This window comes from Phocoena phocoena, chromosome 13, assembly GCF_963924675.1.
Source record: "Phocoena phocoena chromosome 13, mPhoPho1.1, whole genome shotgun sequence".
NCBI lineage: Eukaryota > Metazoa > Chordata > Mammalia > Artiodactyla > Phocoenidae > Phocoena > Phocoena phocoena.
In genome coordinates, this window is record NC_089231.1 from 81963454 (window position 1) to 81989358 (window position 25905).

At 42.9% G+C, this 25905-nt stretch overlaps 2 protein-coding genes across 3 annotated transcripts; both read left to right on the forward strand.

Moving 5' to 3' along the window:
* The first annotated feature begins 210 nt into the window (after positions 1-210).
* GPN3 (GPN-loop GTPase 3) lies at positions 211-13153 on the forward strand. 2 transcript variants are annotated; one of them, XM_065889722.1, is made up of 8 exons: positions 211-321; positions 3422-3530; positions 8487-8654; positions 10351-10475; positions 11065-11180; positions 11330-11426; positions 11953-12081; positions 12530-13153. In XM_065889722.1, exons 1-8 carry the CDS (start codon positions 274-276, stop codon positions 12590-12592), a joined length of 855 nt encoding a protein of 284 aa, XP_065745794.1. In that variant the 5' UTR covers positions 211-273; the 3' UTR covers positions 12593-13153. The 2 variants fall into 2 exon arrangements, with proteins under 2 accessions (XP_065745794.1, XP_065745793.1); XM_065889721.1 differs by having other exon boundaries at positions 274-351; positions 12530-12592.
* A 2211-nt stretch (positions 13154-15364) lies between these two features.
* ARPC3 (actin related protein 2/3 complex subunit 3) lies at positions 15365-25705 on the forward strand. The gene is made up of 7 exons (XM_065889891.1): positions 15365-15421; positions 17615-17714; positions 21012-21088; positions 23100-23168; positions 24334-24460; positions 24818-24912; positions 25394-25705. The coding sequence occupies exons 1-7, from the start codon at positions 15416-15418 to the stop codon at positions 25454-25456; spliced, it is 537 nt and encodes a 178-aa protein (XP_065745963.1). The 5' UTR covers positions 15365-15415; the 3' UTR covers positions 25457-25705.
* The last annotated feature ends 200 nt before the right edge of the window (positions 25706-25905 follow it).

Genomic DNA, 25905 nt, shown 5'->3' on the forward strand with positions numbered 1-25905 from the left:
GAATCCCAACCTTCTTTTTCAGCCAACTACTTCTGCGCACGCGCAAACCCTCCTCGGGCTTTTCGCAAAACGCGTTTCACATGGGATTTGGCCTTCCGGACACCCCGTAGTCAGAGGCGCGGCAGAACTGAAGACGCAAAAGGAATTTGGACTGCGATTGGTTTGTAGTCGTGTTCCGGGAACTCAGTGGGCGTCGCGCGAAGGCTGAAGGGAGCGTCGTGGTGGCGCTCTGGGTCTCGGCGGCGGGAGGTGTCAGGAACCGCGGGAGCAAGCATGCCTCGGTATGCGCAGCTGGTCATGGGCCCCGCAGGCAGCGGGAAGGTGAGGCTTTGGCGGGAGAAGGAGAGAAATGTCGCAGTTTGTGGGAGGCTGGGAGGTTCAGGTCCTGAGGGAGAAGCTGGCGGTTGTGTGTATTGGGGACCTTGAGACCCTGGGCAGCTCGCTTCTGCAGTCTGGGCTTCAGTGTTCCTTTTGTTGTTGTTTTGAAAGGAGATTGATGATAGTTGCTAATATTTATTGCGTACTTAAGCCCTAGATACTGCCCCAGGTATTGCGTACTTAAGCCCCAGATCCTTTCCTGTTAATGAAAAAAAACTTACTTCCTTAAAAATCCTGTGAGTTAAAAAAAAAAAAAAAAAAAAAAAATCCTGTGAGTTAAGTCCTGTTACTCCCATTTTGCCGGTAAGGAAAATGAGACACAGAAAGGTTAAGTTTTTGCTCAGGGTGACACACCTAGTAAATGATGGCTGGAATTTGAATACAGTTTTGTCTAACTCCAGAATTTGTCCCCAGTCTTTAACCCAGGAGGTTAAAGTGGGGTCTCGTTAATCACTGCTTCTCAGAGATTGAGACGTGGACTTCTGGAATTTGAGGAGACTTTAGGAGGTACATGGGCCTGACATTAATGAACATTGAATCGTGTATTGTGAAAGTTGCTCCCTTTTCAGTTTTCTTTCAGTTTGCATTGAGGTGAAATCATCAGTTTGGTGCTAGCGTATCTTCAACACTTCTTTAATACTCAAGTCTTTTTGGAGAGCAGATTTTAGACTCATAGGTTTTGACAGGCAACTATATTCAGCTAGAACTGAAATAATTTTGTTAAAGTTGCATATAATTTTATGCTTACCTTCACGTTATGGAAAGTATAACTGGTTTTCTGGTTAGAGATACAGTTTTTTTGTAAACAACTATTAAGGGAATCCTATTAGGGGCACTCAAATATGGTAGAAATTGTGACGATATTGATCAAATAACAGGAGTGTGGGAAACGAGTCTGTGTGGCTTCAGTTTTTTGGGTTTTTTTATAAATTTATTTTATTTATTTATTTTTATCTGTGTTGGGTCTTCGCTGCTGTGCGTAGGCTTTCTCTAGTTGTGGCAAGCAGGGGCTACTCTTTGTTGTGGTGTGCGGGCTTCTCATTGCGGTGGCTTCTCTTGTTGTGGAGCACGGGCTCTAGGCACATGGGCTTCAGTAGTTGTGGCTCGCGGGCTCTAGAGCGCAGGCTTAGTAGTTGTGGCACACGGGCTTAGTTGCTCTGCGGCATGTGGGATCTTCCCGGACCAGGGCTCGAACCTGTGCCCCCTGCATTGGCAGGCGGATTCTTAACCACTGCGCCACCGGGGAAGCCCTGGCTTCAGTTTTTAAATTGACAAACACGTTGCTCTGATGCTTGGCCTATTCTGGGTGCAGGAGATACACATGCGACTATGATATGGCCCTTGCTTACCCGAAGCCAGTAGTCTATTTGGGAATACTTAGACTAGTTACTTAAAATACAGTGTGGTGTATAGAGAGGACCTCCTAGGCAGAGAGAACAGTGTGTGTAAAGTCACTGAGGAGAAAGATAAAAGCGTGATAGAGGTTATTTCTATATTCTAGATTAATTTTCAGACTGATTGTGTTAGATAAGTATCTTTCTATAAACTTTTGATGCCTGCTACCAGAAATACTCACTGGGCATGTTCTTTGTGCCAAGCATTGTTCTGGGCCCTGGGGATTGTGTAGTGACTAAAACACACACACAAAATCCTGTGCACTTGTGGAGTTTATTCAAACATATGAGTCAATTAGAAATAATTATCAAGCATTTATTATGTACCAGGTATTGTTATAGTCCCTGGGCGTATACAACTGAATAAGACACATCCCTGCCTTTATTTATTTACTTACTTTATGGCCTTGCTGTGTGATTTGCTGGATCTTAGTTCCCTGACCAGGGATCAAACCTGGGCCTTGGCAGTGAAGGTGCCAAATCCTAACCACTGGACCGCCAGGGAATTCCCAACACATTCCCACCTTTATTTCTTTATCTTTTTAAAAAGTATTTATTTGTTTATTTGGCTGTGCCAGGTCTTAGTTGCAGCACGTGGGATCTTTGTTGAGGCGAGTGGGATCTTTAGTTGCAGCATGCAGGCTCTTAGTTGCTACATGTGGGATCTAGTTCCCTCAACAGGAATCAACCTGGACCCCCTGCATTGGGAGTATGGAGTCTTAGCCACTGGACCACCAGGAAAGTTCCCACATTCCTGCCTTTAAATAGAGGGTGGGAGAGACAGACAAGTAGCCTAGAGATTTTAACATAGTACATGAGGGATAAAAAATTTTCTAAACCCAAAGTTGTAAACTGATAGTGCACTTCCAGGCTATTTACTGACCTGATATTCTCTCATCTTGGAATGTTACTCCCCTGGCTTGGCAAGCACACTGCTGTCTCTCAGCTCAGATATTCCCTTCTCAGAGACATCGTCCCCGAGCACCCCACCTAAAGCTTTGTTTGGACTGTACCAATCCTAGTGGAGAGGGGCTTCCCTGGTGGCGCAGTGGTTGAGAGTCCGCCTGCCAATGCAGGGGACGCGGGTTCGTGCCCCGGTCCGGGAAGATTCCCACATGCCGTGGAGTGGCTAGGCCCATGAGCCATGGCCGCTGAGCCTGCGCGTCCGGAGCCTGTGCTCCGCAACGGGAGAGGCCACAACAGTGAGAGGCCCACGTACTGCAAAAAAAAAAAAAAAAAAAAAAAAAGTCTACAATCCTAGTGGAGACACCTTGTGTCAGGTGCTGCAATGTGTAATCAGAAATCTTCCCTTTAAATTCCATTTGTTGCATGTTAGAGCAGTAAGGAGCCTTGGTGATCATGGAGGCCATTCCAGTTAGAGACAAGAAAATTGAGGGACAGATTGGAAAAGCACCCTCCGCAGAGTTACCCATGAGTCCGAGCCAGGTCTGGATCTGCAGCCCAGTCAGGTGTCCTGACTGCCAGCCCAGTGCCTTTTCCCTCTTTTCAGTCAGCTTCTTGGTCAATGAAGGAATAGTTTTGGCCTTAGTAGACACGGCTCAAGGGGTGTGGAGAGTCCTTCTGGAGGTGTAGAGGGTAAGCACTGCACTGCTTGTTGCTCTAACCCCTCATGCTTTGTGACATTACAGAGCACCTATTGTGCCACCATTGTCCAGCACTGTGAAGCCCTCAATCGGTCTGTCCAAGTTGTGAACCTAGATCCTGCAGCAGAACATTTCAACTACTCTGTGATGGCTGGTAAGTCCTGAGCAGAGCCTTCCCCCTCCTTCAGGAAAAATAGGGGAGTAGGGAGGCAGTGAGCACTGGCTGCTCAACACAGAAGCTGAAAATTAATACAGTCTGGTCCCCTGGTTTTGTGGTGAACAACATGAGGCTGAATGTCATTTGGTGACATCAGCTCATGTTGATGTATGTGACAGTATCCTTTCTTAGTCTCTGATGTAAGAATTAAAAGTGAGTAGACTCCTCCCTCACCACCCTTCCCTTTTGTTTCTTTCATGTTTGATCATGTTTGGTAAACCTGTTTTACTGCTGATCATACTATAAGTGAACAACCTAAATGTTTTGTTTTGTCTTTTAAGTCTTTTAATTTATTCATTCAATTGTCTGTTGAACACCTACTTTACGCCAGGCACCAGGGTTATAGCAGAGGACAAGACAGATACTATCCCTACATTTGTGGACCTTTTAGCAAGGGAGATAAGCTAAATGATAAACATGTTACAGATTGTGGTAAGGACTGCTTTAGGCTGATGAGAAGGAATAACTGGGAGAGGTTGCTTTAGGGATGACGTCTCTGAGAAGGAGCTCTTTGGGCCTAGACCTGAAGATGGTAATGTGCTCACCAAGTTGGAAGAATATCAAGGTCACTATATAAGGGAGAGATGGGAAAGGGCTTGGTGTGTTCCAGAAAAAGCGAAGATGCTGATAAGCTGGGGCATAAGGAGTGAAGGAAAGAGATGGGTAGGAGCTAGTAGGACATGAGAAGTATGGGTTTTTTCCTGTTTTTTACCCTGTTTAGTCTGTTTGGGCCGCTGTAACAAAGTAGCAGACTGGGTGGCTTATAAACAACAGAAATGGATTTCTCACAGTTCAGGAGGCCGGAAGTCCAATATTAGGGTGCTGCCAGCATGGTCAGATTCTGGCGAAGGCCTTCTTCCCAGCTGTAGACTGCTGACTTCTCACTGTGTCCTCACATGATGGAAGGGGGAGAGGGAGCTCTATGGGACCTCTTTTATAAAAGCACTAATCCCATTCACCTCCCCAAAGCCCCACCTACTAATACCATCATCCTGGGCGTTAGGTTTTCAACATATGAGTTTTAGAGGGACACAAATACTCAATTTATAAGGGACTTCGCTGGCAGTCCAGTAGTTAGGACTCCACGCTTCCATTGCAGGGGGCATGGGTTCAATCCCTGGTCGAGGAACTCAGATCCCGCAAGCTGTGTGCGGCACAGCCAACACCCCCCCCCCCAAAAAAATCCTCAATTTACAGCACCTTTCAACAGTGGAATGTCATTAGAGGGTTTCCAGCAGGGGGAGAGGATTGACATCTGATTTACGGTTTTCTTTTGGTTTTTTTTTGGTGAGGGGGTTATTTGTTTAATATTTATTTATTTATTTGGTTGTGGCGAGTCCTAGTTGCGGCAGGTGGGCTCCTTAGTTACGGCAAGAGGGCTCCTTAGTTGCGGCTTGTGAGCTCCTTAGTTGCAGCTCGCTGGCTTCTTGGTTGTGGCACATGGGTTCCTTAGTTGTGGCTTGAGGGCTCCTTAGTTGTGGCATGCGAACTCTCACTTGCAGCATGCATGTGGGATCTAGTTCCCAGACCAGGGATCAAATCTGGGCCCCCTGCATTGGGAGCATGAAGTCTTAACCACTGTGCCAACAGGGAAGTCCATGATTTATGTTTTTAATCTTTTTTTTTTTTTTGCGGTACGCGGGTCTCTCACTGTTGTGAGCTCTCCCGCCGCGGAGCACAGGCTCCAGACGCGCAGGCCCAGCGGCCATGGCTCACGGGCCCAGCCGCTCCGCGGCATGTGGGATACCCCGGACCAGGGCACGAACCCGCGTCCCCTGCATCGGCAGGCGGACTCCCAACAACCGCGCCACCAGGGAAGCCCCCTGATTTATGTTTTTAAAAATAACTGGCTCTCAGATGAAAAATGGACTCTAGAGGGTCAAGAGTCGAAGCAGGGACCAGCAGTGAGGCTATTACAGTTGTCTAGGTGGCTTGGACTAGGGTGATCATGGTGGAGATACAAAGGAGCAGGCAGATATGGTATATATTTTGCAAGTAGAATTAGCAGCATTTTGTGAGAGATTGAACTAGAAGGGTGTAGGAAAGGGAGAGATCAGGGGTCACTCTTAGGTTTCTGACTTGAGTTGTTGAGTGCATGATATTGTTTACTGAGGAGGAAGACAAATCGGTTTAAGTTTGAGGCAGTTCTCTTTGCACTTGCTAAGTTTGAGATGTCTGATAGCTATCTAAGAGGTTATACCAAGAAGGCATTCGGGGACTTCCCTGGTGGCGCAGTGGTTGGGAATCTGCCTGCCAACGCAGGGGACACGGGTTCAAGCCCTGGTCCGGGAAGATCCCACATACCGTGGAACAACTAAGCCCCTGCGCCACAACTACTGAGCCTGCGCTCTAGAGCCCGTGAGCCACAACTACTGAGCCCACTTGCTGCAACTGCTGAAGCCCACAAGCCTTGAAGGTGTCTCATCTTCAGGGGTCTGGTAGAGGAGGTGGGGTCAGTGAGGTAGGAAAAAAGTCAGGAAAATGTAGCGTCAAAGAAGCCAGGAGGGGACTTCCCTGGTGGCGCAGTGGTTAAGAATCCACCTGCCAGTGCAGGGGACACGGGTTCGAACGCAGCTGAGCTTGTGCACCACAACTACTGAGCCTGCACTCTAGAGCCCGTGCTCCGCAACAAGAGAAGCCATTGCAATGAGAAGCCTGCGCACCGCAATGAAGAGTAGCCCCCGTTCACCACAAGTAGAGGAAGCCTGCACGCAGCAACGAAGACCCAACACAGCCAAAAATAAATAAGTAAATTAAAAAATCTATTTTAAAAAAGCCAGGAGAAGAGACTGTTTCACTAAAGAGCTGGTGCCTGGTTATGTCAGATGCAGCTGGGAAGTTGTACAAGAAGACAGAGGAGTGGCTGTGAGATTTGGGAATGTGGAAGTGTTGGCGACTTTGGTGATTTCAGTGGGATGGTAGGGATGGAGGCCAGGTTGCAGTGGTTTGAAGAGTGAACTGAGGTGATGCCGTGTAGGTGCTGAGCGGAGATGACTTGCTGAGGAAGTTTTGCTGTGAAAGAAGCAGAGAAGTGGGACTATAACTGGTGGGGTATGTGAGGGTCAAGGGAGGTTTTAAGGTTGAAGATGATAACTGGAACAGAGTTGTATGCTGAAGAGAATGATCCAGTAAAAAGAAAGAAACTGAAGATACCAGAGAGGGGCAATGACTGTAAGGTTGACTGCGAGAGTGAGAAAGGGGAGGGGCTCCCAAACAGGTGGAGGGTTTTGCCTTTGCCAAGAATTGGGGGGTTCTTCCATTGTAGCCGGAAGGAAGCCAAGGTGGAAGGCACCATGTAATATTGGTGGTGGGAATGTGGGAAATTCTCTTTTGTTGACTTCTGGTTTCTGTGAATGTCATGTGTGGTCATCAGCTGAGGGTGGCTAGAAGTGGGTGTGGGTAGGATGAGGGAGGCAGGTTGAAAAGAGAGGAAGAGGTATGAAACAGTCATCTTCCTTGAGAAAAAGCATTTCATTGCTTTGGGATCATTTGGTTGCTTCCAACAGAGAGCACTCAAGCTAGCCTATGTAAAAGGAGGATTTTTTAGAAGGAATTGGGGGACTTCTCACAAAACCCAAGAGCAAGCAAGGCTTTATGAGAGACTAGAACCTAAAACATAAAAACTAACAGGAATCTAGGCTGGCTTTCTGTCTCTTTTTGTCTGTCTTACAGACCAGCTTCTCTGCTTTGGGATGCACATGGCAGCCAACAAAAATCCCCCCACCTCTAGTTCACATGACTTTCTGGTACAAGTGCCTTACTGACTAATGTCCTTGAGTCATCCTTTTAGAAGGCCCTAACTTTGAGCAGATGTTTATCCCTGGGAAAGTGCATAGGAAGACATTATCCATATAAATGTGGCTGTGACTGAACTGAGATTGTAGGTTTGAACACAAGAGTACTGATTTCCAAAACTTTGTAATAGAAGAGAACCATGTGTATACCAGAATGTTTAAGCTCCTGCTATAGGTGATTTAGCTACATTATCTCATATAGTCCTCATCCTTCTACCCTAGGATATATGATTTGTCCCCACTCTTATACATAAGGAAAGTGAGGCACAGGGAGGTTAAGTAGCTTCCCTAGGGTGATGATATTAAGAAACGGTAATTGGTTTTCTTGGTATGGTTTTGTTTTACTTGCTTAAGAATAGGTGGTGTATATTCACATTGTTCAAATTGCAAAAGGTGCAGAAGAGTAAGTATGCAGGAAACCGTCTTCCTCCCAGCTCTGTGTCCTGGCAGGTGGCTACCCTCCCTTGAGGCAGCCAGTGTTGCTAGTTTCTGGGGTATCTTTCCAAAGTCTATGCATGTAAAATAAAATATGTATATTTGTATATATAGTAAATTTTTGTCTTTTTTTTTTTTTTTTTTTAACACAAATGACGGCATTCTAACACAGAGTTCTGCACCTTGCAATTTTCAGTGAATAGTATACCTGGAAGATTATATCACCTCAGTTCTTAAAGAGCTTCTCCTTTATTTTTTTATTTTATTTTTTTTGCGGTATGCGGGCCTCTCACCGCTGTGGCCTCTCCCGTTGCAGAGCACAGGCTCCAGACGCGCAGGCTCAGCGGCCATGGCTCACGGGCCTAGCCGCTCCGCAGCATGTGGGATCCTCCCGCACCGGGGCACGAACCCGTGTCCCCTGCATCGGCAGGCGGACTCTCAACCACTGCGCTACCAGAGAAGCCCAAGAGCTTCTCCTTTTTATGGTTGGATAGGATTTCATTGTCTGGCTGTACAAAAATGTATTTAATTTGTTACCATGGGCACTGCTACAGTGAATAACCATGTACAGAAGTAATTTCATGCATGTGAGTTTTTATATAATTGTTAATTATCACCAGTGAGGATAATGCTCTTGTACTGTGGGCCCTCTCTGTGGTTTCAGACATCCGGGAATTGATTGAGGTGGATGACGTGATGGAGGACAATACTCTGCAGTTCGGTCCCAATGGAGGATTGGTATTTTGCATGGAATACTTTGCCAATAATTTCGATTGGCTAGAGGACTGTCTCGGCCATGTAGAGGATGACTACATCCTTTTTGACTGTCCAGGTAAGTCAGCTATCTGAATGTATCATTTTCCCTGAAGTCGTGCTCGTGCTATCCTCAGTGGAGAAAGTGGAGTGAGCATTCGTAGCTCTAAACCCTGCTGCGGTAAGGTACAACTCGCTTACTCATTGGCTTATATTAATTCATTGAGTTTACTGAGTGCTTATTTTGTACTCTGGAAATACCTAGAAAGCAAGGTAGTCATGGTCTCTGCCCTCATGGAGCCCACAGGCAAGTGGTAGTGCTAGGCAGTATAAACAAAAGTCACCCAAATGGACTTCCCTGGTGGTGCAGTGGTTAAGAATCTGCCTGCCAATGCAGGGTACATGGGTTCAATCCCTGGTCCGGGAAGATCCCTCCCACATGCTGCAGAGCAACTAAGCCCATGTGCCACAACTACTAAGCCTGTGCTCTAGAACTTGCGAGCCACAACTACTGAGCCCACGTGCCACAACTACTGAGCCCACGTGCCTATAGCCCGTGCTCTGCAACAAGAGAAGCCACTGCAATGAGAAGTCCACACACCACAACAAAGAGTAGCCCCCGCTTGCCGCAACTAGAGAAAGCCCGCGCACAGCAGCGATGACCCAGTGCAGCCATAAATAAATAAATAAACAAACAAATAAATAAATAATCACCCAAATGATTATTTAATATATTTCTGACAGGCACTCCACAGGAGTAGCACAGACCATCACACAGCAGGGAGGTTGGGGAGGCTTCTCATCAAGTAGCATGTAAGCCATACCATAGGGTGAGGTGAGGGAGACTGTGCTGCAGGCAGAGGGCACAGCATGCTGAAGGCCTTGAGGCAGGAAGGAATGAGCTGTGTTTGAGGCACCAAAAAGGCCCTTGTGGCTGGAGCACAGTAAACAAAGGGAAGTGTCCTGAGGTGAGACTGGTAGGGGACAGATGATCACACGACTTCTCAAGCCAAATTATGAATTTAAGACTTAAGCCTAACCTAGTTTTGATCGTTTGTGGCTCTCACATTTTTTCCCCTATTTTTAAAAATAAATTTACTTATTTATTTATTATTAGCTGCGTTGGGTCTTCGTTGCTGCGCGCAGGCTTTCTCTAGTTGCGGCGAGCGGAGGCTACTCTTCCTTGTCATGTGCAGGCTTCTCATTGTGGTGGCTTCTCGTTGCGGAGCACAGGCTCTAGGCGTGCGGGCTTCAGTAGTTGTGGCACGTGGGCTCTAGAGCGCAGGCTCAGTTGTTGTGGTGCACGGGCTTAGTTGCTCCGCGGCACGTGGGATCTTCCCGGTCCAGGGCTCGAACCTGTGTCCCCTCCACTGGCAGGCAGATTCTTAACCACTGCGCCACCAGGGAAGTCCCTCCCCTTTGTTTTTAACTGAACATACACACACCCACAGAAAAGTGCAGAGGTCATAAGTGTACAGCTTGATGAAGATTCCCAAACCTAACACACCTTTGTAGGCTTCACTTTTGATCAGCAAAAACGGAAGTGTGAAGAACCTCACTTTCTATGTAAAACTGCATAGTTTCCTTGGGATTCTCGTGGTATTGTGATTGCTTCAAGAGCCTGTAAGACCCCTTGAAAATTGAATATGTTACCACCAGAGGTTGACTTCGTTTTTTTTTTTTTCCTCAGCTGTCTTATAGGAAATTGTTTTCCTGTAATTTGGTAATTTAACATATATCCTGATTGTAATAGTCTCATAATGTTCTTCATGTAGGTCAGATTGAATTGTACACTCACCTGCCCGTGATGAAACAGCTGGTCCAGCAACTAGAACAGTGGGAGTTTCGAGTCTGTGGAGTTTTTCTTGTTGATTCTCAATTCATGGTGGAGTCGTTCAAGGTTCGAGGATAAATCTGTTGTCGATTTTTCAGTCATGGGTACAAGCAGATGGCAGTCTCCTTTAATTGTTGCATGATTTCTGGATGTTTCACAAACTATACTCCAGAATTATTTAATATCCCGTAATATTAAATTATTATAATAATGTATTCTTAACTCAAAGGATAAATTGTGATACTGTATAGATTTGGGGGAACTACTTACCAAGAAAAATTAGGCAGTTGTGTATCTTCATATAAGTCTGTTTTTCTGATGATGTTTTATCTAGTTTATGAACTATCTAAAACAAACATTATTTCCCATTAGTAGCCCCTAAGGAATATTTGATGGAAAAGATTAAAGGTGTCATCCAAATTGAGATTTGTGATCACCATGGATTAAATCTACATTTTCCCTCCTTATCCTCACCCTTGGAAACCAGGGGTCGAGAATCTGATTAGTGGACTGTCTTCTTTCACTTTACTTTAGCCTTTCTTTTACTTAGGCCAATTTTGTTCAGAGAGAAGCAGGAGCCTCTCTTTTATGTGGAGACCAGGGAACTTTTTTGGCACCAGTTGATTCATCTTCCCTTTTCTGTTTCCTCCTTCAGTTTATTTCTGGCATCTTATCAGCCCTGAGTGCTATGATCTCTCTAGAAATTCCTCAAGTTAACGTCATGACGAAAATGGATCTGCTGAGTAAGAAAGCTAAAAAGGAAATTGAGAAGTGAGTTTGCTTCTTCCATATCATCATATGTCAGCTGCAGAGATGAACCTTCTAAGCTTTATTTCGATGTGAGGTTCTGTCAGTCTATAAATCTAGTTTCCTGATTTATTCTTCCTTTTATTCATCAGTCTTCTTTCTCACTTTTAAAGGTTTCTAGATCCAGACATGTATTCTTTATTAGATGACCCTACAAGCGACTTAAGAAGCAAAAAATTCAAAAAATTGACTAACGCTATATGTGGACTGGTAAGCTTTCGAAATTGTTGGATTTTATTTTTAATGACCTGGTCAGGTGTGTATTGGCATCCATTCAGTGGCCACCATTTTGGAAAACATGGTCCAACCCTATTGCCTTGCCAAAGGAGGAGGGTGGGAGTCTGTGGGCTGGCTGGTCAGCAGTTTAATTTAGAAGCAATTATTGGCAGTAGCCAGTAAGTTAACTGACGTGTCTATTATTCCAAGCTGTTTTGGGAGCTCAGACTGTCTTTGCCTTTTGGAATTTCCAGTGGTGGTTGAGTTCAGGTAAATGCCTATGAAACAGTGTCTGGTTCAGTAACAAGTTAGCAAGTATTCTAGTTGGTCATAAGCCAGAAAAATCAGTATTGATTTGCTGTTGTTCTGTGTCTGTCTGTCCTTCCTCCCCACAACACACACACATAAACACACAAATGGTTTTAACCAGAAGTGTAAATGGTTATAAAACTCAAATATAATTTGAAAATTAAGTATTTTGTACTTCAGAATGACCCCTTCTGAAATCCCCAACTTGTAGATTGACGACTACAGCATGGTTCGATTTTTGCCTTACGATCAGTCAGATGAAGAAAGCATGAACATCGTATTACAGCATATTGATTTTGCCATTCAGTATGGAGAAGACTTGGAATTTAAAGAACCCAAGGTACTTTCTGGTTTGGGGTGTTTATTGCCTTTTGATAAAAACGTTTACCAGCACTCACTGGCCTCCTGCATAATCCCATGGAGTTAAGCTCTTTGTCCTCAGAGTTTAGGCATACATGGAAAGAGGAGGTGAAATGCAACTGGGCTCGGGCTGCCCTCACGTATGTCAGTGAGGCCCTGTCACAGCACATTAGCTGAGAATTGACATGAGTATAACCTCGAGGAAGAGTTTACTTCTAAATGAGATATAAGCCCTTTAATTTACCACATGTCTGGAAACATTCTGTCAGTCATTCCTTTTGTTATTAACAATCACTGTGAGCAACACCTGGAGCTGATGCTGGGCGTTAGCTCCTTATAGAGCATAACCTGAAAAACATGTAAGCATATACTAGGTCTGACTGAGGGGAAGTGGGTGTATTTTCTATCTTGTGTTTCCTTTGTGTCAGGAACATGAAGATGAGTCATCTTCCGTGTTTGACGAATATTTTCAAGAACACCAGAATGAATGAAGAGTTTGTTAAAAAGTAACCAAATGTGTGAGGAGCTTGTGGCTGAACTGGCAGAAGCTTCTTCTCTTCGAAAGATGGAATACTAGAAAGCTACTTATTTTAATGAAAAAAAATAATACTTGACTTTATCAGCAATCAGGAACATGCCTGAATCAAGTTCTTAGTTATTCTGAAACTGCTGCTGTTTAAAGTGGCATCTTTTAGTATTATTGGAACAGCATAATTTAGATTTTAAAAGTCGAAATTGAAATGAATGTAGATAGATTTGTGTATATAATATAAATTAGCACCTGTGATACAGTTAAGACCAGTCTACTTTTAGTTTTACTGTTTGATTTTTGTTATTTTTGAAGTTTTTTTGGAGGGACAGGAATTATTGTAACAAAATATGCATATATGTGTCCAAAGGGAAAAAAATCTGGAAGAATATAGATAAGACCATTGCTTACCTGTATCTCCCAGTTTTCCTACATTGAAAATGTATTATTTGTGTAATTTAAAAATGAAAAGTAACTGTGTTTTAAGATATATATGTATATAAATAAAAGAAACAGGAAAATAGTACTAACTTTTTATTACACTCTTGTTTTCCAGTCAGAATTTGAAATATTCAGCCAGGGCAATTTATTTTTTGTTTTTTTTTTCAAAGTTTTGAATGAGTAAATTTCCCCAAGTGTCCAAATGTAGGCAGTGACTTTTTTTTTTTAAGTGTGATTTGTAGTCTCTGAGCACTTAAAAATGTGTACTTTACTTGAATAACAAATGCACACAGAAATGCAAAAGATAATTTTTTCTTTTTAACTTCTTGACACATTGAATTATTTTCAGTATTTATAAGTTCATTTGTGATAGGCCCTGGGGAATGGCTAGTCAGTCAACAGATACCTCTCTGGCACCCACTAAAGGAAAGCAGAATCTCTTTTATTGAGTTCTGCCAGGCATTGTGCTAAGAAGAAGCATTTTGCATAATCTCTTTCATTTAATCCTCACAGCAGGTCTGGTCTCCATTGGTGCTGGATCTTCCTGCAGTTGCAGATTAAGTCCTTGTAGAAAACCTGTAACTTGGGTTAAATTTTTAATCATTCTTGGGCCTAGATAGCAGAAGTACACCTGCAGTGTCAAATTTGATCCATTTTCATTAAAGATGCAAAGTGTGAGGGGCCATAGCTATCAGTGGTAACTTGTGCCTAGCGGCCCAGGCTGGGGGCAGGAGTTGGGTATTTGTACCATGGTCCCCTGGTGTGAGCTATTCTCACAGGGCACTCAGAAGAACATGATGAGTGGACAACATGAGGACGTGCTGGGCTGCTCGGGGACTTTTTCTGTGGCCCTTGAGGATGCAAAGGTCAAAAACACCCTGATCTCCCAGTGTTGCTAAATTTTAGAAATGTTATTGTCATGTGAGAGGGGAAGAAAGAAAAGACAGCTTTTCATTCGCCCTCTTCATTACTCCTTGAGCTATACCTCCCTACTTTAGCTTCTGGAGAGTCTGGTGTGTGCCTGTGGGGAAGAGGTGAAGGGTCAGATTCCATTTCCTTCCCCTCTTGACACTGGATGAATATGACAGTTCCAGTCCTGAAGGATTTCACTGTCTTATAGGAGAGCCTGATGTGATTCTTCAGACAAATTTACTAGTGGGTGCCAGGCACTGGGACTAAGATGGGACTGCCTAGGGCAAACACGACCTTACTGTCATGCGATGATATGCTGGGCCCTTAAGACTAACCATAAACAAGGAAACCTCTGATAAGGAATGTGAAGAAAAGAAAACAGTAATGAAATGGAGAGTGACTGTGGGGCTACTTTGCATGCCTGTCAAATAAGTCTCCCCCTAAAAGGTGCAATTTGGCCAGAGATGTAAATAACAAATCAGTTGTGGGAACACGGGACAAAGTAATCTAGTTTGAGGCACTGGCAGAAGAAATGGCCAGAAGCAGCAATGACCTTGGCTTTTAACCGGAGGCATAATAGGTTAAGAATTCCCGAGCTTTTAGTATGTTCTGGGTGTGTAATTTCAAAGCACTTTACATGCAATTCGTTTCATCCTCAGAAAACTGAGGTAAGTACTGTTATCTCCATTTTCAGACAAAGAACTGAGGCACAGAGAAGTTAACTTGCCCTGAGTTACACAGCCAATAAATCTTGGAGCTGCATTCAAACCCAGGGTCCATTTTCTCAAACATTACACAAAGAATTGCAGCACATAATCACACGAGTAATACACAAATCCCTTCTCACTGTGATCCTTTCTCCGTTTTTAAAATCAGTGGACTGAGTTCATTCTTTCACTCAAGTATTATTGATGCTTACCATGTACCATCAAGGTTATCGGTGTAGTGATACAGCAGTGAACAAAACAATCCTTGTCGATGTTCACATGGAGAGAGGGAGACAAACACAGAAGTAAACTAAAAAGAATCAGAACTAAGGAAGAAAAGAGAAAGGGGAGTGAAGTGGGACTGAATTTAAAATAGTGTGCCCCAAGGAATGCTTCACTGAAAAGGTGATCTTTAAGGAAAAACAAAGGAAGTGGTGATTTATCACTGGGATTCAGTACCCCCAGATCCATCTCCACTTTTGCCCACACCTCACGCATGCCCGACACTCAGAGCCCATGCCTAAGGCTCGGGCGCCCCCTGATGCCCCTGCGTATCCGCGCAGCCGCAACAGCTAGCCGCGAACAGCAAGGCCGGAAGCGCGGCGTCCTGCACTCGCCCTCCCCTTCCGGCTCACTTCCGCCTACCCCGCCCGGGCTGCCAGACCGGAAGCGCCGCGCTCTAACCCGATCCTCCTCATCGGGGTTGAAACCCGGGCGCCTCCAAGATGCCGGTAAAGGGGCCGAGCTGGGGGTGTTGGGAGAAGGCGGAGATTTGGGAAAGTGGCGAGAAGTCGTGGATGCGCTGAGAAAAGCGGGCCGAGGGGGGCAGAGAGAAAGCAGGGGCCTGAAAAGGGGAGAGGCGAGAGGAGCGGGCCGGCCCCTGTAGGATTCGGGCGGCCCGGGGCTGTAGACCGGGCTTGGAGGACCGGGGCGCGGCAGAGTGGGCCGGAGATCCCGGGCGTGCTGAGGAGACTGCCTCAGTTCTTCTGCCCTCTCCTCTCCAATCCCGACCCCTTTTCTCGCCCTTTCTGCCTTCCCCCGACTCCAGCAGGGTTCCCAAAGCCTCACTAGAGCCGCGAAGGCCAGGGCTGCCCTTTTAATTTTTCGTATCTGAAGTCTAGAGTCAGCTTCTCCTTTTTTTCCTGCAGGCCCACTTCCTCCTCTGCCTCTGGGGGCGGGTCTCTTAAGCTGCTTGTCATTTGTGAGACCCCACTTCCCGGACTCCTCCCCTGTCACCCGGGTAGTGGCGGCCACCCCTGCGCCGCTGGGTTTAGGGCTCTCAGAGCAGACGCAAGGTCCGCGCCCGGTTTCCAGATGTTTCTGTTTTCGCGTGTATCAGAGTGGGAGTAAAAATTGATGGTGGTTTGGTTGCTCTTAAGTTTTGACAGCCAGTCTCTGGGTTAGATTTATCACCATCATGGACTCCATTTTGCAGATGAGGAAAAAAGAGGTTCAATAACAAGTGATTATTCATAGGACAAACATTACTGAGCACCTGCTGCATGCCAAGCACTGTGACAGCAGTGAATAAGGCCAACAAATCACTGTTCTTAAGGAGTTTACATTCTAATGGGGACACCGACAATAAACATGTAAATACAAATAAAATAAAGGAGATTGTTTCAGATAATGACAAATGCCATGAAGGAAATAGATGGGTAACAAGACAGTATAGCTGGTGAAGGGGAGGGTAGAGACTTGTTTAGATGAAGTATATCTGTAATAAAAAGGAGCAAACCATAATTATCGGTACGTATTTTTACGGATCTCATAGCTACCATTTGACTCCTGATGTATGCCAGGCAGGCCCTGAGCTACACACTTTATATAAATTATCCCATTTAATCCTCACAGTGACTCTATCAAGTAGATATGTTATTGTTTTCTCATTTTGCAGAGGAGGAAACTGAGGCTCAGAGAAGTTAAGTAACTTGCCCAAGGCTGCACTCTATTAAATCTTGATAAATCCAGATTTTACCAGAACACTAAAGCCTTGTACTCATCATTCCAGTTGCACCTAGAGCACCTGGACTTCCCCTGTCCGGGTGCTCTTAAGAAGACAGACTTAATGTCTGTCTTCTCCATTCACCTGAAAATTCTTCAAGGACAGAGCCCATACTAGCCTTGCATGCCATTGGATCCGCATGCCTTGCACACAGAAGGTGCTTAGGAATCTTTTGATGAATGAATGAATGAATAAATGAATGGGGCCCATGTCTTACAAAAAGCCAGACATCTTGTAAAAAGCAGAACTAGAAATCAGCCTATAAATTGCTCTCATAAATATGATTTTTCCCCCTCCTCCTTTAACTCCCATCCACCCACTGAAAGCAAGTATGTATCTCTTCATTTTACAAATTTTGAAATAAGCTAAGAGAAGAAAAGTGATGTCTTGGTCAAAAGGCATAAAGCCAGGAAGTGGCAGAGCTGAAGAGCCAGTGGTTGGGTTGTGGTTTAACAACAGCTGGGGGCTGGGTACCCCTGATTTATATGGTGTTTGCCTATTTCTATAGTGTAAATACTCCTCCAGTTACCATTGTGGTGTCACTGAATGTGGAACTGGAAGAGATGCACATTAGCACCTCATTATATAGTATTTACACCATAAAGATACAAAAGACATAAATAAGCTTAAGATCATATTAAAAATAAATTTTTTAAATAGGAAGTAATAAATTTCAAGTATTTATTACCTTTGCTTTTAATATAATTTACATAATTGTAAATTTATATAATTTCATTTTTAATAATGGCTGTGTTCAGCAACCAGCTTGCCTCAAATTTTCTCAAAATTTAATAGTTTTCTTGAGCCAGTTAATCTTGGATGAGTTAGTCTTTTTTTCCTTTAGGGAAATGTACTTGTTTGCCCTGCTGACATTTGCTCTCTTTCTGCTTTTGTGTTCTTACCTGGCTTGCCACTACAGGCTTACCACTCTTCCCTCATGGACCCTGACACGAAACTCATTGGAAACATGGCACTGTTGCCTATCAGAAGTCAGTTCAAAGGACCCGCCCCTAGAGAGAGTAAGTCGAAACTCCATTATTTTCAGATTTTGGTATGAAACCCTCTGACGTCAAATCAAGGAAATTCTGTCTCAGGTTGCTCTTGTATTTTCTATTTGCTTGGGGGATATTGTGCTCTAGACCTTTTCAGACCATGGGTATATGTTGCATTTAACAAGAAACTGTATTATTGCTGCCAATTTCTCCAGGATATTTTGTTGAGAGGGAAGAGGAAATGTGCTTAATTCTCAACACTCTTCTATCATCACTATCATTTCTTAAAAACTAATGCTGCTACTTCTGTAGAACGCCATGTCTCCCTCCTTTCTCTGTCATCAAGCTGGAAAAAAACAAAATGTATTTTAACCTCTTCTTTATTTAAATCTACTTTCTTTGTCCATTCTTCAGGATCTCAGTTTTCAGCAATACCTCAATCTTAAGTATCCTGTATAATATTACTAATTTCTTCTCTGGCTTCTTGAACGTTATATCTTTACTTTCTTTCTTGGTACTCATTTTTTTTTTTTTTTTGCGAGGGTGAGCCATTTTCTTTACTGTTCAGAAAGCTTCATTCATTTCAGATGCTATCTGAGACTCTTCTGACACATTCTGAGATGTTCTGCCAACAGTGTAATTTGTATTATATTAGACAACTTTTCCGCCTGCACTGAGTTCCATTCATGGTTTCCAAGACCATAGTTTGGATTACCAATTTTGTACTGACCCTGTCTCCATTCTTCTGCCAGATTATTTGACTTGAATTCCTCTTAATTTTGTTTTCAACACCATTTGAAAGCTCAGTAAACTTAATAAATTTGGTGAGTCACCACACTGTTTACTTGTTCTGAGATGAAAAAAAAGGAACAGTGGGAAAAAGCAGACGAAAAAGAGAAAAAATAATGTAAAAGAATTACAGTGCAAAAGAAGAATAAGAGTCAGTGTTGGCCCAGAGCTCTTATCAGATTGTGACAAAATACCATATTATATATCAGAAGATGCAGTTGACCAAGGATGGAGTAAATCTAATTACCACCTTTGCAATTTTTGGGCCCTTGAGGGAGAATGGGACCCCAAGAAACCGGAACTCTGATTTCTGTAGATAAGGAGTGACTTCTTAACTCTTCCCTGGGGGCTGGATTAGGACTGAATTGGAATTATGGAGAAGTATAAGCCTGTGCTGTAGACTAAGTAACTGTTAACATTAATCTAATTACTTACATCCAACAAATATCTTTTTTGTGTGTGCGTGTGTGTGTGCGCGGTATGCGGGCCTCTCACCGCTGCGGCCTCTCCCCTTGCGGGCTGTGGCCTCTCCCGTTGTGGAGCACAGGCTACGGACGTGTAGGCCCAGCGGCCATGGCTCACGGGCCCAGCCACTCCGCGGCATGTGGGATCCTCCCGGACCAGGGCACGAACTCGTGTACCCTGCATCGGCAGGCGGACTCTCAAGCACTGCACCACCAGGGAAGCCCTCAACAAATATCTTTTGAACACCTTTTATATGCCAAACACTCTTCTAGGTTCTAAATCCTATAGTCTAGCCTCCTCCCCCTCCCTGCAATGTGACATTTAGAACTAGCTGGCTCTTGTAAGCGCTGTTTGGATCATCTGAGGAAGTTTCCTGTTTGCAGATAAGAAAATAGATTGCAGGGAACACAAGTCTAGAGTTAGAATTCTGTTGCAGACTTCCCTGGTGGTCCAGTGGTTAAGATTCTGTGCTTCCACTAGAGGGGGAATGGGTTTGATCCCTGGTTGGGGAACTAAGATCCCATAGGCTGTGCAGCGAAGCCAAAAAATTTTTTTAAAAAAGGAAGGAAAAAAATAAAAAAGAATTCTGTTGAAATTCTTCAGAGTACCAAAACTTCAGAATTGTTTTGCATTTCTGCTGTGTGAGAGGGATAGAAGTCAGGGACGAGAAATATAAGTAACCATTTCTGCATTGCTGAAACCAGCTGTTGGATATCAAGATCCTGGGATTTTGACCTTTTTAAAATTAAAAAAAAAAAAAAGGAAAACCCAAAAAAAAGGCAAAGAAATTTTGTAATGAGATCTTTGTTATAACAGTACTTCTGGCTTTTCTCAGTCTCTAGCCATCTGAACAGCTTGTACAAATATATTTGAAGTCAGTTTTCGTAAAAAGAAAGATGTACGTGTGAATCCCAGTGTGTTCCTAAATGACAGTTAAGAGTTTTTTACCTAAAGCTATAGTATGTAAGGTCAAATAAAATTATATTGAGTACTTTGTATTTTTTAAAAAGCATTTTATTAAAGTTAGTCTATGTTTCAGTCTTTTTTTAAAAAATTTATTTATTTGGCTGCTCCAGGTCTTAGTTGCGGCACGCAGGATCTTTAGTTGTGGCATGCATGTGAGATCTAGTTCCCTGACTAGGGATCAAGTCCAGGCCCCCTGCATTGGGAGCATGGAGTCTTAGCCACTGGACCACCAGGGAAGTCCCTGTCTCAGTTTTTTTTTTTTTTTTTTTAATGTATTTATTTATACAGCAGGTTCTTATTATTTATCTATTTTATACATATTAGTGTATATATGTCAATCCCAATTGCCTGTCTCAGTCTATTTTTATAAATGTATTGAGAAATGTCTGGAGTGATGTTCAGCAAATGTTGAGAGCAGTTATTTCTGGGTAGTGAGATTAGGGTGACAGTTAAGTTTTTTTTCTGTGTTGATTAATTAGTTTCTCTAATGGGCATGTATAATTTTTGTAAAACAATAAAGCTATAAGAATAAATCATGTGCTTATTTTTCTAGAAATTGTTTCTAAAGACTTTATATTTCAGTACCCTCATCTTATTTTATAAAACTCCAAAACCCTTGACCGTTGAGCTTGGATATTTTTTTCTTGATAGCTTTTAAATTTTTATTTATTTATTTATACATTTATTTTATTTATTTATTTTTTGGCTGTGTTGGGTCTTCGTTGCTGTGCGCAGGCTTTCTCTAGTTGCGGCGAGCAGGGGCTACTCTTCGTTGAGGTGCGAGGGCTTCTCATTGTGATGGCTTCTCTTGTTGCGGAGCACAGGCTCTCAGCGTGCAGGCTTCAGTAGTTGTGACACGCGGGCTTTAGTAGTTGTGGCTCGCAGGCCCTAGAGCGCAGGCTCAGTAGTTGTGGCACACGTGCTTAGTAGCCCCGCAAGATGTGGGGTCTTCCTGGACCAGGGCTCGAACCCATGTCCCCTGTGTTGGCAGGTGGATTCTTAACCACTGCACCACCGGGGAAGCCCCTCTTTTTACCTTTTTTAGATGTTATGTTTTACATTTGGCTAATGTTTTCTGCCTTACTCCCTTTGTGTCCTGTTTAGCAAAAGATACAGATATTGTGGATGAAGCTATCTATTACTTCAAGGCCAATGTCTTCTTCAAAAACTATGAAATTAAGGTAAAGTACAGAGCTTTTACTCTTTTTTTTTTTTTTAGTTTTTCTTGTAGTATAGGTGATTTACAATGTTGTATAGAGCTTTTACTCTTTAATTTAGTTTTCTTATGGGGATAGTATCAACCTGGCAGTCAGGGTTGATGTAAGGAATAAATTAAATGAAATGAGATTGTGTGATTTTAAAAATCCAGAACAGTGCCTAATTCTGTAACAATGTTAGTTCCTCATTTTTCCTCCAAGGTCTACACCATGGGTTGGCAAACTACAGCCTGAGGGCCAAATCTGGCCCACCACTTCTTTTTGTAAACAAACTTTTATTGGAACATAGCCACGTGCATTTGTTTATATATCATCTGTGACTGCTTACATGCCACAATAGTTGAGTTGAGTAGTTGTGACAGAGACTCTGGCCCACAAAGCTTACAATACTTGCTATCTGGTCCTGTACAGAGGAAATTTACCAGCCCATGGTCTAGACACTTATTTATATTTATTCAACAATATTAAGCGCCTACTGTATGACAGTCCAAAACCAAAAAATTCTGCATGCTATGTTACTTTTTTAATATACTTCTATGTCCTGGACCTAAGATGGAGAGATAAAGAAAATTCAATGACCTGGACCCTTCCCTCAACCTCCATTTCTTCCCTTCTGCTCTTAGTTCTTGTGAGCTCAGGAGGAACGCAGAAGTTGGGTGGGGGCAGAAAAGGAGGGGGGGAGATGGAAAAGGAAGTTCTCTGAGATGCTGCTATGAGCAAGTTACAAGGAATGTCAATAAATCTTCTTGATAATGTTCTAGAATATGGAACTTCAACTCCTTGCCAAACTTTAATCTCTCGGAATCAAGCAGGGTGTGAAATCTTTATTTGTAGACTCTTGGTCTATAAACTGTGGTCTAAACATTCTAAATAGAAACATGTTATAGATGTTTCTATATCTAATGCATAGTCTTAAGTGTGGTGTTTGTAATTAAAGTTCTGCCACATTTCATTCTCTCTCGAATATCATATAATCTTAAAAATAGGGAAAAGTGTAGTTTGTTTCTTTAAAATTATAAATCTGTGTAAAATTTGACATGAAGTATGTGCCACATTTGATTAGCATCCATTTGTCTTCTCCACATTTTTCCTTTGGGTTAGGTCAAGAGTTGGGCTAATGAAGCTCTTCAAAAACAAGTCACTTGTGAAATAATTGCTTCCTCCTTTAGAGTCATAAATGTTTCTGTTCTTGGCAGAGATCCTGAAGTGAAAGAGTTTTTAAAGGTTAGCCAGCCGTATGGTTCATCTCAGGTTTTCCAGGAGGCTTTGTTAACTCTCCTTCCTACACAGAATGAGGAGCTATTGGCACAACTCTTCAGGAACCCAAGGGCGAAGGGAGCTGAGGAAAACAGGGGCAGCCACACAAGCTCAGGGTGAAAACAGGGGCAGCCACACAAGCTCAGGGTGGAAGCTGGTGGCTCCCTTCCCAGGGCCAGACAGAAAGGGGGCTTGAGAAGATTGCATGCAGAGAATGGGAATTTAAAAAAAAATATTTTATGTATTTTTAATTAATTTATTTTATTTTTATTATTTTTGGCTGTGTTGGGTCTTCATTGCTGTGCACGGGCTTTCTCTAGTTGCGGCGAGCGGGGGCTACTGTTCGTTGCAGTGCGTGGGCCTCACTGCGGTGGCTTCTCTTGTTGTGGAGCATGGGCTCTAGGTACGCGGGCTTCAGTAGTTGTGGCTCGCGGGCTCTAGAACACAGGCTCAGTAGTTGTGGCACACAGGCTTAGCTGCTCCGCAGGATGTGGGATCTTGCCGGACCAGGGCTTGAACCCGTGTCCCCTGCATTGGCAGGCGGATTCTTAACCACTGCATCACCAGAGAAGCCCGAGAATGGGAATTTTTGATGCTGTAGTAACTGCTTTCACAGTTTTCAGTTGATAAATCAAAAGACAAAGATTGAATTCATTTATTGCACATAATTATTAGGTTTTGATCAGAATTGTTTTTAAGTTTTGTTTTCTTCCCATAGAATGAAGCCGATAGGACCTTGATATATATAACTCTCTACATTTCTGAGTGTCTAAAGAAACTCCAAAAGGTAATTAAACTTGGATGATCATTTGTCAGGAACACAAATTAATAGGTATTTAGACTTGTTGAGACTTTAAGGACAAGTAGAAAATATTTCCTCTGACTTAGAGCAGGGACTTGAGAGGAAAATCTGGAAAATCTGAATGTAGATCTCTGAACTTATACTGTAGTTGACTAATGAGAAGATAAGGGCAGTGGTGTTTTAAGGCTTTGCATATATTTTCCCAAGACAGAAATCTTGACCAAAAAATTCCCTTTTAAGCCCTTGGCTCAAAGGTTCTTAACCTGGGGTCCAAGGATAGAATTCAAGGTTCCATGAACTTGAGTGGAGAAAAGATTACATCTTTCTTTTCACTAATCTCTAACTGAAATTTAGCATTTACTTTAATGATGAATGTAGGCAGCATCCACAGTAGTATTAGCAATACCTGTGACTTTCTGTAGCATTTTCTTTTTAAATAAATAAATTTATTTATTTATTTATTTTTGACTGCATTGGGTCTTCCTTGCTGCATGTGGGCTTTCTCTAGTTGCAGCGAGCGAGGGCTACTCTTCGTTGTAGTGCACGGGCTTCTCACTGCGGTGGCTTCTCTTGTTGCAGAGCACGGGCTCTAGGTGCGCGGGCTCAGTAGTTGTGGCTCGCAGACTCTGGAGCGCAGGCTCAGTAGTTGTGGCACACGGGCTTAGTTGCTCCACAGCATGTGGGATCTTCCTGGACCAGGGATCAAACCCGTGTCCCCTGCATTGGCAGGCAGATTCTTAACCACTGCGCCACCAGGGAAGTCCCCAGCGTTTTCATATTACATTTAGAGTTGAAGATATTTTGAAATTTTGTTTACATTCATTATTACTTCAAAATTTAGTTGTTAGGCCCACTGCTGGGTCTTGTTATTTAGCGCATTAATAAAGAAGCACATATATGACTGTGTGATAAATTTGATGTTTTAATATGGTAATTATTGTATATCGCTATAATTGGTTTCTTTTGTAGTTCTGTTTTATCTTATTCATTTAAAACATTAGTCTGAGAAGGGGCCTACAGGCTTCACCAGATTGCAAAAGGGCACCAAAAACATAACCCCAGACATGGCTACTTAGATAAAAAACTGAAAATTGGATATTACTATCCTTTTTCCCTATGTTTGTGTATATAATTTTTTTTTTTTTTTAAGTGCAATTCTAAAAGCCAAGGCGAGAAAGAAATGTATACACTGGGAATCACTAATTTTCCCATTCCTGGAGAGCCTGGTTTTCCACTTAATGCAATTTACGCCAAACCTGCAAACAAACAGGAAGATGGTAAGAACAACATCTCTACCTTCCTATATGGCACAAGATTTTCTCCACTGGACTTCTTAACACCCCTCCTTTTCTTGCCTTGACTGGTGTACAGATTGAGAGTGGAATCTTTAGCCCGTACATTATCTTACTACTCACTCTCACAAAAGATCCTTGGCAACAAGCATGACATGTGGAGAATCTTTTGGACCAAAATGAGTATAGTTATAAAACCATTTGAACTGTTGTTTCTATTTCTTATCCTGTTCGAAGGTATTGAAATGTATCGCCAAGGTCAATGTCGAGATCAGTAGCCAGCCCATTTGGGATGCTTTCTCAAATACATTTTTTTATTGTTCTACCTGCTCTTGATTTTAGAAGTGATGAGGGCCTACTTACAACAGCTGAGGCAAGAGACTGGACTGAGACTTTGTGAGAAAGTTTTTGACCCTCAGAATGATAAACCCAGCAAGGTAAAACTCTTTTTCTTATTTAGTTGATAAATCACCTTTTACCCTGTAGCCACTGTTAAACACATTGAGGTCTTTAGTTTTTGCATTGCAATGTTGCTTAACTTTGGTGCCTTATACATAGTAGGAGTTCACTGAATCACACTGAATAATGAATTGCATGTAATAAAAAATTTTGGTTGTATATTCTTATCTTGGGGCATTGTAAACCCATAGAACAGCTTTTTTGTGTGAGATAGCTTTAATGTATTACATTTCTTTTGTTGTTGTTATTTTGAGTAACCTGTGAGTCACTCCAAAAGAAAGGGAGGAAGGGAGGGAGGGAGGAAAATTTTTTATGTATCTTCAAAGAGTTTATATAATATAAGGGCTGCCAGACCAATATTAAGTTTTGTTATTAAGTAAATTCATATTCTGACCTTACCTTGAACTTGCATTGTGATTTGACCACCACTGTTCATTCTGTTTTGTCCCCTCTTGTTAGTGGTGGACTTGCTTTGTGAAGAGACAATTCATGAACAAGAGTCTTTCAGGACCTGGACAGTAAAGGGAGCCTTGGGCAGACACTGTCTCCACAGCTGTGGGCAGCATTTACAGCAAGATGTACACAGTTTTTTGCCTTTATTTCATAAAGTTTTATACAGAGGAGAGAAGAGAGTGTGTCTTTACTTGAAGATCTCTTTATCAAGAATTTGGGGCTGAGGGGTGGGGAAGAATGAGTTGTTGATGGGTGATTTGAAATTTCTGCAGTATTAAGCTGGTGCTTAATGAGTAATAATAAAGAAATTTTCTAACATTTCATGTCAGAAAAACTTCATTGCTTATCTTTGACATTCACTTAAAAATTTTTTGAGATAATATTCACCCTTTTAAAGTGTATAATTCAGGGGACTTCCCTGGTGGTGCAGTGGTTAAGAATTCGCCTGCCAGTGCAGGGGACACAGGTTTGAGCCCTGGTCCGGGAAGAGCCCACATGCCACAGAGCAACTAAGCCCA